The 16,438-nt window shown below is 39.7% G+C and overlaps 1 protein-coding gene across 2 annotated transcripts in view; it reads right to left on the reverse strand.

The window, feature by feature from the left end:
- The window catches only part of ARHGAP10 (Rho GTPase activating protein 10), a 227,108-nt gene that overhangs the window by 73,295 nt on the left and 137,375 nt on the right, over positions 1-16,438 (reverse strand). The window contains exons 19-20 of one of the 2 annotated variants that reach the window (XM_066573663.1): positions 14,938-15,073; positions 7,745-7,879 (exon numbers count right to left, since the gene is read on the reverse strand). In XM_066573663.1, the coding sequence (XP_066429760.1) occupies positions 7,745-7,879; positions 14,938-15,073 (271 nt within the window). The remainder of the gene's footprint in view (positions 1-7,744; positions 7,880-14,937; positions 15,074-16,438) is intronic. The other variant, XM_066573664.1, reaches the window with a different exon arrangement.

The following is a 16,438-nucleotide window of genomic DNA, read 5'->3' on the forward strand; positions in this document are numbered from 1 at the left end:
ATTTACAATGGCAAAACAAGAAACCCTACAAAGAACCCACATATATTACTTTAAAAAAAAAAAAAATTGTAATTTTTCATTCTCACAGCAAACTGTTAATTTCCATGATACACCAACTGTGGGGTGAAAATGCTCACTACTTCACTTCATAAATTCTATGAGGGGTCTAGCTTACTAAATTGGAGTAAATTTTTGGGGGGCAGTCCACCGTTCTGGGTAAATTTGGGGCTAAACCTATGTATCATCAGAAATATTTTAAATTTTCATATTTATGGCCAAATGTTAACATATGCGCGATCAAGAGATTTAGTTTCTAAAACCGTCTTTTTCGGTCTTTTTCATGGCTTTTACAGCTGAAATGAGGCCTGGTACACCTGCTGTAATACAGAAAAAACGGATTTATTTAAAAAATATAAAATTTGAAATCTGCAAAAATGAAAGCTTTTAAAATTTCTCCTTCCCTCTTATTCCTAAGTATCACAATAACAGTTAAGAACATTTCCTAAATGCAGTCTTGAACACTTTGATGGGTTTAGTTTTCTAAAATAAGGTGTTTACGAGGGGTATCTAATACAAAGGACTTAAAGCCACTTTAAAACTGAAACGGTCCCTAAAAAAAATTGATTTTGGAAATGTTCTTTAAAATTTAAAAAATTATTTTAAAACGTTTAAGTCTTGCAACAGCTTGAAAAAAATAAGAGGACATTTCCAAATGATGCCAACAAAAAGTAGACTTATGGGAGATATTTTGCATAGTATGACTCTTACAAGCCAAAAATTTTCAATTTTAGAAAAATACTATATGTTCAAAATTTTCCTTGAATTTTGGATTTTATTACATTTTAATTTTAATAAATTTTAATTTTAAAGTTAGCAGAAAAATAAAGGATATGTGATGAAATGCATGCTCAGCATAATGATATACATGTTGTTGAACATAAGATATATGGTTAAATCAGGTTAGGTTAATGTTCAAATCTGACAAGGAAGAAGAAGTGGCAGTTTAAGATACAAATGACGCATCTTATTTAAACGGTAACTAAGAACCAATACCTTAATTATTTTAAAGGCATGGCGGTCTATAAGGAAGACTAGGTATTTAAGAGATTTAAGACCTGTAGATATTTGAAAGGGAGAGCTTACAGAGGGCCTTATGGGCTACATAGGTGAGGGAAAATATGTCAGCCATAGATTCTGTTTGAATATGAAAGAATTTCGTTTTTTATTTTGATTGACATTTTTTCATATTTACTAAATTTTGTCTATTTTAATAAACACAACACATATCAACTTAAATTCACCAACAAAGTACCATGTGTCATGGAATGACAATCTCAGAATCACTTGGATAAGTCAACGCATTTCAAAGTTATTACCATAAATTGATACATATTAAACCTGAACATAAAATGGGTCTGTTTCATGAAAGTCAAAACTCCCTGCTGTGTTAAGGGATTACAGTACACTTTCATTCGTAAGTACAAAATGCAGAAATACATGCTTGCATTGTAGGGCAAACACATTACAAATTAGGAGGAGATTGCCGGGATTTTGTCTGGATCAGTCAGCAACTTAACCCCTTCATGACATGGCCTATTTTGGGCTTAAGGACGCAACAATTTTTGGCGGATTTTCTTCTCCGTTTATCAAAAGACATAACTTTTTTATTTTTCCGTAGACGCAGCCGTATGAGGGCTTGTTTTTTGCGTGGTGAACTGTAGTTTTTATCGATGCCAATTTTGGGTACATAGACTATATTGTAAAACTTTTTTTTTTTTTTTATGATAGAGAGAGAAAACGCATCAATTCTGCCATAGATTTTTATTTTTTTTTTACACCGTTAATCATGCAGCATAAATGAGACTTTCCATTTTTTCTGCAGACCGGTACGGTTACAACGATACCAAAATTCTAACATTTTTTTTTATGTTTTCACACTTTTCTGCAATAAAAACCCTTTTTTTTGGAAATCTTTTTTCTATTCTAAATTGCTGCATTCGAAGTCCTGTAACTTTTTTATTTTTTGATGTATGGAGCTCTATGAGGGCTTATTTTTTGCGAGACGAGCTGTAGATTTTATTGGTACCATGTTGGGGTACATACGGCTTTTTTGATCACTTTTATTGCGCTTTTAGTGAGGCAAAATGCTAAAAATTAGCATTTTGCCTCAGTTTTTTAGCGTTTTTTTTTCCGTGCACAGTCAAAAGCATGTGCAACTTATTGTATGCGTCGTTACGGACGCAATAATACCAAATATGTGGGGTTTAATTTTTTTTTTTTACCTTTTTTTATGCTAATCTGAGAAAAAGCATAAAAAAATGGTTTTTTTTTTTACTCTTTTTTTTTACATTTTTTTAATCTTTCTTTTATTTTACACTGTTTGTGTCCCTCTGAGGGACTTTAACCACTGCCCTGATGATCGCTGTCATAAGGCATGGCAGAGCTACTGCTCTGCCATGCCTTATCGCTCATACAGCGATCTCAGGCATAGGCAATACAGGACGCCAGTGTCTGGCGTCCTGTTGCCATGGTGACAGGCCGGGCTCTCGCGATAACATCGCGAGTTCCGGCCGGAGACACAGAGGGAGTCTGCTCCCTCTGTGAACTCTTTCCCTGCCGCGATCTACTTAGATCACGGCAGGGAAGGGTTTAACAGTGGGGGGCGCATCTCCGATGCCCCCCCGCTGTTGCAGCGGGACGCCGGCTGTGACTGACAGCCGGCTCCCGCTGCGGGATCATATGTGATCCCGCGCTATCTCCAGGATGTAAGCTTACGTCCTGTTGCGGGAAGTACCAGGCTGCCAGGACGTAAACTTACGCCCTGCAGCGGGAAGGGGTTAATGAGTATGGAGGCAGTGCAACTGTTGGATTTTTAACATGCCCATTCCACATTCATTAGTCCTATCAGCTCACGTCATACTCCTTATTTACATGCTTAAATAAATAACTTCGGCAACTAACAGTCAAGGACTTCTCCAGGAGCTTGATCTGCTTTCAGATACTGCATAACATGTAACATCTGCACTTGGAATCCTCCGGACGAAAGCTCCATCTTATTACGGAACAGAACAGCCTCATCGATTATAATGGTGTACATTCATACCTTCCACTAAGCTGTTGGCATCTTATCAGTATTTTGGGTCAGATAGGCAACGGAACCTGCAAATGGAGTTTCCAGCACAGATGTGAAACCGCCCAAGTTTTACTCCACATTTATCTTAAGATACACTTTTCTAAAATAATAATGTTCTTCTGCTCACACACGACACAATAATCAATTTTAAAAAGTAACAAATGAATTTAAGAGCAAGGCTTGTAACCCAACAGGCATACCAAGCTCATGATCCATACTATGACATAGCCATTATAGAGTCCAACCTTTGTGTAGATTTTTGATTTACAGCCTATGGTCTTGTTTCTGCCTATTAATACAATGAAATATAGCATTGAGGGCAGTTCATGTAATGACATAGGTTATTTATGAAGTACACCAAATTTTAATCTCTATAGTTTTGCCCAATTTATTAACACAAGCTCTTTACCCCGGACACAAAATGCACTAAACAGCAGATGAGGGAAGCGGAAAAAGAAAAAAAATATTCAATTTCAGATATGTCAATTATTTAAACATTCATGCAGCCAAACAAGAGTGGTGTCTTTTACCGATCAGATATACTATGCTACAATATGGAAGGTTTTGGATCTTGGTAACATATAATTTTATTAAATGGGTAATGCAGTTTTATATAAGTAAAGAAAAGTTGTGCAGCTTTCTAATACTTTGTGGAAATGGTAACCAATTAAAAACAATCTACAGTTGCTCTCCGACAGCGGAAATTCTGAAGTGTATCTCAGACGGACTCTCCCTATATTCATTTGAAGTATGGCATAGCTAGAAAGTTTTTATTCTCCTTTTAACACAATCCAGTTTAGGTCCATGATGATTTTTTTTTTTTGGCTGATCACTGCCATGTTTACAAGAGGCAATAATTAGGAACAAGCGTTTCCATGAACTTTCATGCGGCAAATTAGTGCCTGGGTAATACGGCTTTAACATGCAGATTTTGGCGCAGATTCACTACAGACTTTACCACCACTATATTAAAAAAAAGGGCTGAAATCTACTGTGAAAATCCCCCCACAAATTGAAGTGCTGCAGATTTTAAAATCCGCACTTCCCTTTCTATGCAGATAATTTCTGCAGCATGTTAATGAGATTTGTGAAGTCTCACCCACTTTCCTGCTTATTCCTGCTGAAAACATGCAGATACAGTCTGTAACAATTGCACCCCACGTGGCTGTATGAGCATGGCAGGGCATCTGAAGTTTTAGACTAAGACCGCCTGCACGCGGGCGGGTCGGATTCTGCAGCGGAATCCGGCCCCGGCATTAGCGGTGTCCGCGGGTACCTGTCTTTCAGTTTCTTCGTCTGTACTGCGGATGGTCTGCATAGCGCGCCGTCAGACATGCGCAGTACAGATTCTTTTTCACTCCTGCTTTTCCTGCGTCATTGCCTAGCGAAGACGCAGAATCCACAACCTTTCTGCAATGTCAATTGCGGATGGCCTGCGGATTGGACTGCTTCTGTTGATTTCAATGGAAGCCGACAGCACGGAAAAATGAAGCATGCTGTGATTTTTCATCTGCGAGTGGAAACCGCAATTCGTTTCCGCTTGTGTGCATGAAGAATCACTTTTCCATAGCATGCTATGGGCAGTATTTGCCACGGAATCCGGGGGCGGACACCCGCTCTTGATTCCTCAATGCAAATCTGCCCATGTGCATGGGGACCAAAGGCCCATTTAGACACAACGACTATCGCTCAAAATACGCTCAAAAGCCGTCTTTTGAGCGATAATCGTTGTGTGTAACTTAACTGACATCGTGCAGTTTTCGTTAAGCCGTCGCTCATCGTGGTCTTTCAGTGTGCTAAAAGGCAAAGATGAGCCTCATCAGGGATTCACAGCGGGATACAGCTGATACTATTGTTTTAGCTGTATCCCGCTCCCTGATGACAGGCTGAGTATGAAGAACAGAGCGGTCCAGCTCTCTCCTCCATACCCCGCTCGGAGCGCTCGGTTGTATGACAGCTCCGAGCAGAGAACAGCTTGATGCAGAAGACAAGTGGGCCACCCCGCTTGTCTTCTGCATCCTCCGCTCGGAGCACTCGGCTGTATAACAGCCGGGCGCTCAGAGCGGGGAACAGCTGGATGCAGAAGACAAGTGGCCCCGATTCGCCTCTGCTCGGAGTGCAAGGTGATCGCTCAATGTTTGAGCAATTATCTTGCACTGTGAATGACAACGATTATCGCTCAAAACACATCTTTTGAGTGATAATCTTTGTATCTAAATGGGCCTAACAGTATATTCACAAGTTGTATAATGATGACGACATTTACATTTTGCAAGCTTTTTCTACCTAATGTTTACTCCAGTTTCCTCTATAACATAATGTGAAGTACAAGTACATTAGGCAGCAGCCATTTTGCTTTTATAGATTGTGGCCAACACCGGAATACTGACAAGTATTCAATACTTTAAAAGACAAAACAATTCTTCCTGAATCTAGAAGAAGCTAGATCAATCAACTCTGGAAAAAAAATGTAATAAAAGTGAATGAAGACAATGCAAGTAAATAGGAGTGACTGCAAATTGCACTAAATCTGTTGCTTCTATTCTACATTTGAGAAATCCAAGTCAATACCAGCATATAGCAGAGTACAATGCTAACAAATTACAGTTAAACTGAAAATGTGTGTCTGAAGTATAGTACTTTTATGCACTTTGGATCAGATTTCTTTCCACCTTACCAATTCAAACAACCCATTTGCAAAAGAATTTTAGAATCTATTTCACTGTAACCATAATTGGCAAAGAAAATGCATGCGGTAAAATAATCAAATTCACATCTCCTACAAGCATACAGCAAGGACAAGATTATTTAAGCAAAGCATCATTTATACCAAGGCACTCTATCCCTAGCTTAGAAGGATATTCTTTTCTCTAAGTGGGATTTTTTGAAAAGATCAAAAGTGAAACTTTGTTTAAAAAAAAAAAAAAAAAATTGTGCAGTTTTTGTAGAATTTTTTTTTAGATATAAAAGGGGTTTTCTGAGAGTCCAAAAAAAAAAATCTATTGGCCATGGAATGTTTTCAATTAAAGTAATAAGCCAGACTTGAGTGCCCCCCACCACTGCCGCTTCCCTTCCAGCACAGCAGCCCCAATACCCGCTATGTCAAAACATAGAAGATGATGGCTGCGGTCACGCACTGTGCATGTGACTCCTCAGCTAAGCACAGACTTCAGTGGTCACATGTTGCTCATGCAATTAGCACAGTTGGAACCTATGATGGTCTGAGCAGTCACATGCACAATGAACAGCACGCGACCACTGCTAATTGCTTCTGGGTTTGAAACGGTGGGGATTTGGGCTCCTGCACTGGACCAAAGGCCAATGAAAAGCAAATACTGCTTATTTCTTTATTTTACAACAACATTTCATGGCCAATAGATTTTTTTCTTTGGCTCCCGGAAAACTCCTTTAATATACAGATACAGCAAGACTGATTTTCTGAATATAAGTAGGGATGAGTTTGTCTTTTGGCACCATATGCTTTATTACCTTTATGTGTTATCACTGGTTTTCCATAGAACTAAACGGTAACTTAAAGAGCTTTTGTCATAAGACATACCAAACTAAGGATTAAACTAATGACAGCTAAAAGTTCCCATTAGATAGTTTCCAGAAGCAGAGTTTGTTACTTTTAGCTCAAGGACACAAGCCGTATACAGTGCCTCGTTCTCACAAAGTCTTACGTGTAGAGACCTGCTATCAGCCAACCAGCCTCGCCAAGACAAACAGGATACTCTTCACAAGGATTCTCCCAAATGTCTTTTTTAGCTAGATGCTAACTCTACTATTGGCAGCCAGTACATTCTACAGTCTTAACATTCCAACTGAGCATGTGCAGCGCTCAGACAAAATGCCTCAAGTGTGTCACTGGACCTGAGCGTAGATCCTTCCAGAGTTTAACCAACCGAAGGAAGAATATGTGCTCGTCTTGTACGGGTATGAGCAGAATGACTGTGGTCAATCTCATCTTAGCAACTGTCTATTAATGTCTACCTTGTCATTCACCTCATTGTACAAGGCAGTAATAATGTTGGCTTCTGCTACTCCTTGTGCACTGGGGCCAAAGAGACACATGGTGGGACTAATAACATTAATTCTGATTACACTGGAGAACATATAACGAGGATACGTATAATGAAGCCTTTTTATTTATACAGTTCAAGCTTTATTAGTAAAACCATCAGTATAGCGTTGACAAGACCATCGGTGGGAAAAATGCCACGATCCATCTCAGTGGTTTAGGAGGAAAATGTAACATCTGTAATTCAATCTGAAAAAGATTTGTAGCTATTCCAGCAACTACCACATCAATGACTACATTTTTTTTGTTACACAGAAAGCTGTGAAATTATTAAAAAGCTTTCTTCCCAAATAATAGACACCTGCCTTAACTATATAACTGCACCAAACTTTGTAAAAATAGTAGTTAAGCAAATATAGCATATAGCAACTATGTTAGTTCTTTAACTGAAATATATTTCTCCTTGACTAGGTTCTCCTGGCTTACTAATGATAACAAATGGAGGAGTAATAGATTAAATTTAGCATTTTTATTGAATTTGTAATCACCATATATTCCTAATCTTTTAGGATTCTAAACCCCACTTTTACCTGAAAGAGCACACCATGATGCTGCCGAATGACAGGAACGGCCTTGATTTACATTAAGCCCAGTGCTCTTTTCTTCAGATTGCAGATCATCAGGTCTAAAAAGTGGAAGAGCAGAATCTTCAAAAAGTTCCACCCCTAAAAGGGATAGTTTAAATCAAAAACTGAAATGGAAAGTGCTAGCATTTTTTTTTCTTTCAAAGACATCAGGCAGTTTGCCCTTTTTTATACTATGTCGAAAACATTAGGACTGAGTCACAAAGAAATTTAGAAAAAGACAGTGTACTTAGCGCTCTTCTAGCTTAAATATATGAATCACCAAACCTTAAATGGACAATATCCTACACATTATAAAATATAGCATTGAAAGTGGAACGTGGTCGTTTCAATTATAATTGGTAGCTGTCTCAGTCACCAGCTGGGATGGTGACATTGTTCAACCATGGCTAAAAGCTCTGCGTTGTCCTTGTAGTGTACTCATTTTTCCTTACTCATTAGACCAGGTTCACATATCATTTTACTATATTCTAGGGTTTCCATCAGGCTTTATATGTTTGAATTCATGAAAAAGGGATTCAGACGGAACCCCTGAATGGAATCATTCACTTATATTGCTGAGATAAAGACCAATATGTCTAGGTTCTATTAGTTTCCGGCATTCTCTGCTGGAAAAAATAAAACAGTTGGTTATGTTATTCTGTTTGGCACAGAATGGCAGAAACGAATGAAACCCTGCTGAAACAAACATCTTGGTCTCCAACTTAGCAAAACAAGTAAATGGTTCCATCTACTAGGGGGACGGTCTGAAGCCCTCATTTGGGAATTCAAACGCAAACCCAGATGCAATATAGGAATTATATCCCATCGTTAATTTTGTTTCCATGACTTCTTCATGATGGCACAAATAGATGATGCCCTGTGTCTTCTGTAGGGACAGGAAGATGGCAAGTTTAAAAAGAGTTCCAACCTTCCACCCACCTCCTGTGTCTTCTAATAACTACACTGGTTATGGGCATAACTATTAAACAATAATAGTCCATACACAGTTACATCACAAGTATATGCAACAAAACTTTAAGGATGGGAAGGTTTAGGTTATGTCATGATGGACTCATGGAAACCGAATTAATGGTAAGACATAATTCCCATATTCCACATTGTCCGGTCATGACAGCACGACTGGAACAATACCAGATACTGATTTTTCAACGGGGGACCACTGCTTGTAGGACCTTACACCCAAAAGCCAGTTATTTACTACCCAACATATCCAGTCTATAATGTCTTGCAAAAGTATGTATGTTCACCCACATCGGTTCTATCAAAGCGTCCACACACTCAGCCCAGGAAGATGAAAGAGCTTGGGTAGAATGAGCTTTAAGACTGTGTAGAGCAGTGTTTCTCAACTCTAGTCCTCAGGACCCGCCAACAGGTCATGTTTTCAGGATCCCCTTAGTATTGCAGAGATCATGTAATTATTGTCGGTGCCTCAGACATTGCCACAGGTGTTCGTACTATAGGATATCCTGAAAACATGACCTATTGGGGGGTCATGAGGACTAGAGTTCAGAAACACTGATCTAGAGCATTTTGTTCTGCATCCTATAAACCTCCTGGATTACCAACTTAATCCATCTAGAGATGCTGTCCTTCAAGGCTGCCTTCCCTATATTTAGGACTCTGAAATTAAGGTTCAGAAACCTTAAAATAAGATAGCACCACTTGTCATACATTGAAAGTATGAAAGGTTCTTTTATTGTCATTCTTTGGGTCCTTGGAAAAGGAGCGTAAGATTATTTCCTGTACTCTATGGAACTGCAACACTACCTTAAGGAGAAACAAAAGTATCAAGACTAAGGACTATTCTGTCTTGCAAAACTCAGGTATGGCTCCCTGCAGGAAGGGGCCTGGAGGTCGTTAATCCTTCTAGCTAACATGAAAGCTATCAGGAAAGGGACTTTCAAAGTGAAAAGCTCCAAAAATATCCAATGTAAGAGTTCAAAAGGGGGAACACAAGCTATTTAGAACTAAATTGAGGTCCCCTGCAGGAAAGCAGGTACCGATTTCCTAATGAAAGGTCTGTGTTTATCAGCCACCTTAAACCTGACACATATATGGTCTGCTAAATGAGAGTCAAAAAAGGCACTCAGAGTCGAAACCTGCAGTTTTGTCAAGCATGCTTGACAAAGACCCCAAGAGGGTCGAAACGTAGCAGGACTTTGGAGGAATAAATTATTATATTATACCACGCCCTGGATGCTGCCATTCCTTTGGTGAGAAAGTGGAACTAGGGTCAGATGAAACCACAGATGCCGTGTCCTACAGACTCAAGAGGAAAGGGAGCATCCAGCTTGTTATCAGCACACAGTTCAAAAACCTGCATCTTTGATTGTACAGGGTTCTATTAGTGCCTATGGCATGGGCAGCTTACACCTCTTGAAAGGCACATCAATGCTGAAATGTATGTAGAGGTTTTAGAAGAACCATCCAGACAACGTCTTTAATGGAAGGCCTTGCATAATTCAGCAAGACAATGCTACACCGCATAGTGCATCCATCGCAACAGCATGGCCTCGCAGAAGAGTCCAGGTGCTCAACCGGCCGCCTGCATTCCAATTTTTTCACCAATAGAAAACATTTGGCACATTATGAAACAAAAAATCCAGCAGATGACCCCGGACTGTAGAGCAGCAAGAATCCTACATCAGACAAGAATGGAACAACATTCCTCTCCAAAAACACTACCAACTGGTTTCCTCACTTCCCAGATGTTTACAGACTGTTATAAAAAGAAGTGGGGTGTGTGACAGAATGGTAGACAAAGCCCCGTCCCAACTTTGAGATGTGTTGCTACCATCAATGTTTAAATGAATTCAATTTTTAAATGAAATGGTAAAATGTCTCCCTTTCAACTTCTGATATGTTTTTTGGGTTCTATTGTTAATAAAATAAGATTACATGAGATTTCCAAATCATTGCATTCTTTTTTTCTTTACATTAGTTTACATTTTACATAGCATCCCAACTTTTTTGGAATTGGGGTTGTAGATAGGAGAGTCATCATAACATTTTCAAATCAAGAATAACCAGCATAGAACGTTTATGCAATGCATGGAATATGTATTGTTTTTCCGGTTTCCCATGTACAAAAATCAATGCAGTGGTTAGGGCACATTAAAGTGCACCTATTTTTTTACATAAATCCATAGTGCATTCAAAAAAAGTAATAAACTTTGTAATATATATTAAAAATAAAACTCCTCTTTCTCCAAGTACTAGATGCCTCCCTTTCCCCTCTGGCTTTTGCAAGGTCTGAAATGGTTCAGAGATTCTGCACTTACTGAAAAAACAAAACAAGGTTTTTTTTACTTCTGTTGAGTGAATTTGTAGACAGACTACAAGTACTTAAGTCTCATAGAGAGGTAGATAATTGTACAGCGCGTTGAGTCTAGGAGAACATTGGGAGCTCAATAAGGACACTAATCAGAACCTCTTCTGGCTCACTGGTCTATGTGAAACTTGGTTTGATTTTTAAAGGGAACCTGTCACCACCTAAGAGCATCATAATCTAAGCTACAGTGCTTATAGGTCAGATTCCAAGCAGTTCGGGGATCTCGTTTTTAGACTCGCCCACCTTTATGTTCCTGCTCTGTCAATCGTGGAAGTCAGTGCCATGGACTCCTCTGTGTGAGCACAGTCCTATAGAAAACAATGTAAGTGTGCACAGCAGACTTGTCACCTTGACACACACACACACACTTCTCTATGGGCATGCGCACACACAGTTTTAGTGAGGAGTCTGCTGGTGTTGGCTTCCACCTGTGACAGTGCGGGAACAAGGAGCTGGGTGACTATAAAAACTACATCCGCAAACTCCTCAGAACCTGGCCTATGAGCACTATAACTTAGTATATGGTGCTCATAGATTGTGACAGGATCCCTTTAATATACCTGTGCAATGGCTTATAATTGGTTCTTTATTGTAAAGCCTCCCGGTAGTGATGATAAATTAATGAAATATTTCAAATTTTCATTTAGGCTCTCAATAGGCAAATTATGTTTTTGCAATTTGCTTTGTGTATATTATGACACAATATCATCATTATTCTATCTATCCTAATATTCTATGAGCATTCAGTAATAACACGCACAAAGGAACAAAAGAACACAATATTATATTTACAGTAAACAGGCAAGTTAATTTTTAAGGATCTGCAGTTCCAAAAAGAAAATGCTATAGGCATAAAGTTTGCTGACTTTGCTAAACTCTGTAGACTTGTCCTCCGGATAGGAGGGGCCATGGATCAACCGAGACGCCAGCATTGAACCAGCAAATATTATGCCTACAGCATCGTGTTTTAAAAATGCATTTCTTTGCTTTATACTATGCATTAATTTAATGTACTTCCATATACGAAATATGCAGCAAATATGCTCAAATGAAATTAAGTTTCTATTTATAAGAGGGATCATATTAATAAAAGTTTATGTAGTAAAAAGTTAACTGTTTGTAAATAAATGCTGAGCTGCCTGTATTTACCCCATGCATAGGGCAGCATAGGGCTAATTCAAGGAAAATGGCAACAGCAAGAGTATAACGAAGCAGGATGAGAGAATGGAGCCAATAGAGATATTCAGGCCCAGGATCATAAACTCGTCCTCCACTCAACAGAAATCTGGAGACCGGCAACACAAAGTAGGAAAAGGGGCAGACAAACAAAACAAAAAAAGCACAGACAAGCAACAAATAGAAAACGGTCTGAAATACTCAGGAGTAACCATTTATTCTGGAAGGTGGAATATACAAGTATAGTGAAAGCAAAGAACGCTCATCACTAAACAAAGGACAAAAAGGCAAAATACTATCAATTTCCATCTGTGGTGTGAGGAGGAGGCATAGAAAATAGCACAAAGGCAAACAGGCCTTTAGAGATCAAATAAGAAAAAAAAAGACCTGTGGAATATGTCCCAGATTACTCCTAACTCAGCAGTTGAAATAGGGAAGTGGCTGAAAAGAATACAAAGATAAGGCCAATAAACCAGTCGTGAACGGTTATTGAGATGTAGAGAATTATGAAAGGGATCAGGCATGCACAAAGGCCTCCAAAAGCAACAAAGTCATCACTGTGGGTTAGCCTTGGGAGAGGATTGAGCAGATCCAGACTGAAGTGAGCCTTTCCGTTTATGCTGAGTTGATTGACAGACAGACGGAGGTGCCGACTGGGGACAGTTTAGTTTCCAATCTATAAGAGGTGATACTGGAATGTGTCCAATGACTAACTAAAAGCAGGAAAATCGAAAAAGCACAGTATCACCAAGCGACTCTCCTTCCTGGCCACGAGAGAGAAAGGAAATCCCCAGCGATAAGATAGGGGACTGAGATGTCTCCGCTTCTGCAGGCTTAGCCTTGACAACTCTGGGAATAGTTGGATAGGGGCCTCTTCAAATTCAGAGTTCTGAAGGAATCAAGCTTTGGACATAATGGCTTCCTTCAACTCGAACTCATGGACATGGCAAATGACACCCCGTGGCTCTGCAGTGGAACCTTTAGGTCACAAGGCTCAATGAGCTCTCTCCAGCTTTATCTTGTGGGTGGATGGCTCTCCCAGAATTATGTTGAAAAATGCTTTGAGTGTGGCTCACACATCCTAATCACCAGTGGTTACGTACCCAAATATTGTTGCGTCATTTCCTATTGTCTAAGTCCTCTTGGTGACAATTAGTTTCTTGAAGAACATTAGTATGGGAAGAAACTAACTTCAAGCTGCCCTCCCCTCCTCACCACGTTCTTCTCCCTAGCAGAGGGCGGGTGGAATATGGGTGGAATATGGCTTGAATATGGGTGCTGCAGGGGACAAAGATGTGGCACCAGAGTAGCCATGGAGCCTGGGGAGATACCTGCTGAAGAGGCACTCCCGTCTTTTTGGGAGGTCACAAAAGAGGAAGGGGAGTGCTCTGGAGTCCCCGCTGAAGACTGCTGCTGATCTATGTGGCAGAACATGGTAACAGCGGCTCCTCCATGTGTGGAGAATCCGAGCGCTGGATGAAGCTGTCCAGAGCATGAGAACTAGTCCTCTGAGTACCCACTGATGCTGCTTCATTGGTGCCTTTTTTCCTATATTGGACGTAGGTAAACTGGAGAAATACTCTGTTTCAGCTATGTGGAATCAGAAGCTAGTCATTCATTCATCTTGACTGCTGGCCACTCCTTCAGTCTCTGAAATTTAATGTTCCCAATACTTCATTTTCCTGATATCACCTGTTGGTGGAAAACTGAGACCATGCAGCTCCACCGTTATTTTCGGGTTTGAAGAACTAAACCCCAGTAGGTGCATGTCGGTGGATTTCTTGGTGGATTACAACAAAAAAATAAAATAAAATAAAAAATAACATATGCCTGTTTGGTTCCTTTGAAATCAGATCATCTCTAGTGTAACTGTCAGCATGTAAAATGAAGTCTATGACAAGACCTGGATCCCATAACTAAATTTCTGTGCATGCATTATATAACTATATCTATTGTTTAATATTTTGAGAATTTGTATATCTAAATGTCTATTTACTTCAATCTCTAAATGCAGTCATCAAAATAATGCATTTTGACAGAACCTGTCGAATACACAAGTTTCATCAATGGCTGGCAGCAAATATACCAATACACACACACACACACACACACACACACACACACACACACACACAGAGTTGTGGCGATTCTTGGTGTCCTTTCATTTTGAAAGGGAGGTCATAAAATTGTATCTGTACATCGTTGCAGTTATTTGAGTAACATTTAGGACTCCTCTGCCATTTTCATTATTAAAATAAATACATTAATGCTATAAACAAAAGAAAAACCTTCTTACACTCTATTGTAAAATAAAGAAAGCTGGATAGCAAATACTTTGGTCGCTTCAACTTACTTCATAGAAAGTTAGGAGTTTGTCGAAAAAACGAAAGCAGCAGCATGCCAGTAATTCCACATATGATATAATCATACATATCCTACGTACAACAGCACAACCATGTTAAGCTGAGGTGCAGTTTGTTTAGCCTACTTGACAATCAGCCACATAAAAAGTCTGCTACACCGACACATACTTAAATATTTAACTTGCTTGCATTATCAGTAGGTGTATAAAGTTTGCTTCAATGCTGAATTAGAGAGGGTTACGTTAAGATGTTTCAGATCATCTTACCATTATCTAGTTCAAGACAAAGGTTGTACACCGCAACCGGCCTCTTGCTACGCTGTCTCCGCGACTGTCTAGGTGGGGCGCGAGGAGAAATAGAAGTTGGCTCATTCACAGACTCATCAGGAGGGCTTGAAAAAATCTAAAACAAAGCACACAAAAATACATATTTTATCACCTATCATATGTATAAAGTGGTGCTTTTCAATCACTGTATAGTGCCATTTCTCTCCATCGATCTGCATATGCTAGCTGTAGGCATAAATAAATACTATATACTCTTTTTAGAAGTGGACCTGACAGCTCTCCTCACAAGTTTGTTTTAAAAGAGTCTTGCACCCCCATATATCAAAGTTGGAGCATTTTTCTTTGAACCCTGCATTGTACCATTCCTCTGGTATTCCTCATGGGACTGTAAGAACAAAATAGTTAGGAATTACCATCCCCTGTCACTAGGGTGCTATCCTTACATAAGCCAACACAGCACTGATTGAATAGTATTGGAATATGTCAGGACAAAACCTAATGAAAAGGAGAGGGGATCAAGGGGGGGGGGGGGGGGAGGCACAGCACATCAATATATTCAAAACTTGCATGAAACTTGCATGCACACGCGAGTAGGATGTGAAGTTTTTTTTCACTCATTAGAATTAATGGGCGAGATTTCTGCAGACTCGCAATGAATAGAACATGCAGCAATTTTTCGAGGAAAAATCACCTATGTAATTACACCCATTGCAAATAATGGGTTGTATATGCGTGCAAGGTTTGTGCACCTCACAATGCACAAAACCCGCACAATTTTCTCACTTGTGTAAATACAGTCTGAACTCTTATTTCATGGAAAATACTAGTTTTTACTAAAACACTCTGTGTGAGATTTTACACCAAGCAGCTACCCCCCCCCCCCCCCCCTCTATATTAAGAGGCTGTGTGAGTGGCTGCTTCATCGGTGTCCCTCATAGGTGCAATTGGCTCCCTCATTTGGTAGTTTGCTACCTGTATGTTGAGGAGATGCAGTTATCTGCCCTCCTTAGTCAGTAAGTATATGGCCATTATCTGTGATTGTTAATATATTTTCCCTTCTGTGACACATTATCAGTAGTAGGTCAAAAGTCTTTTGTTGGCAAGATAGGTAGTCTGATACACTTAAAGGGGTTGTACCAGAATTACAAGTTATCCTCTATTCTTGCTGATCGGTTCGGCTCTCACCACCAAGACCTCCATTGATCCCAAGAACTGTGGTCCTGTGTCCCCTGTCCTCCTTACTATGGGCTTACTGCAACCTCCATAGTGAGGAGGAAGCGGGTTGCCACTCCAGTCATTTTCAATAGTACAGCTGGAGATAGCCGATCGGCATGCACTCGGGTAATTTTGTCAGCCCCAATAAAAGTAATGGAGTGCCCACAACACACACTCGGCCAGTGCTCCATTCAGTGTGATGTCACTGTGGATGAGAGAGGCATACCTGCAGTGATGAATAAAGGGGAACATGGTACCCCCAATC

Source organism: Eleutherodactylus coqui, chromosome 7 (genome assembly GCF_035609145.1).
Source record: "Eleutherodactylus coqui strain aEleCoq1 chromosome 7, aEleCoq1.hap1, whole genome shotgun sequence".
NCBI classification, from domain to species: domain Eukaryota; kingdom Metazoa; phylum Chordata; class Amphibia; order Anura; family Eleutherodactylidae; genus Eleutherodactylus; species Eleutherodactylus coqui.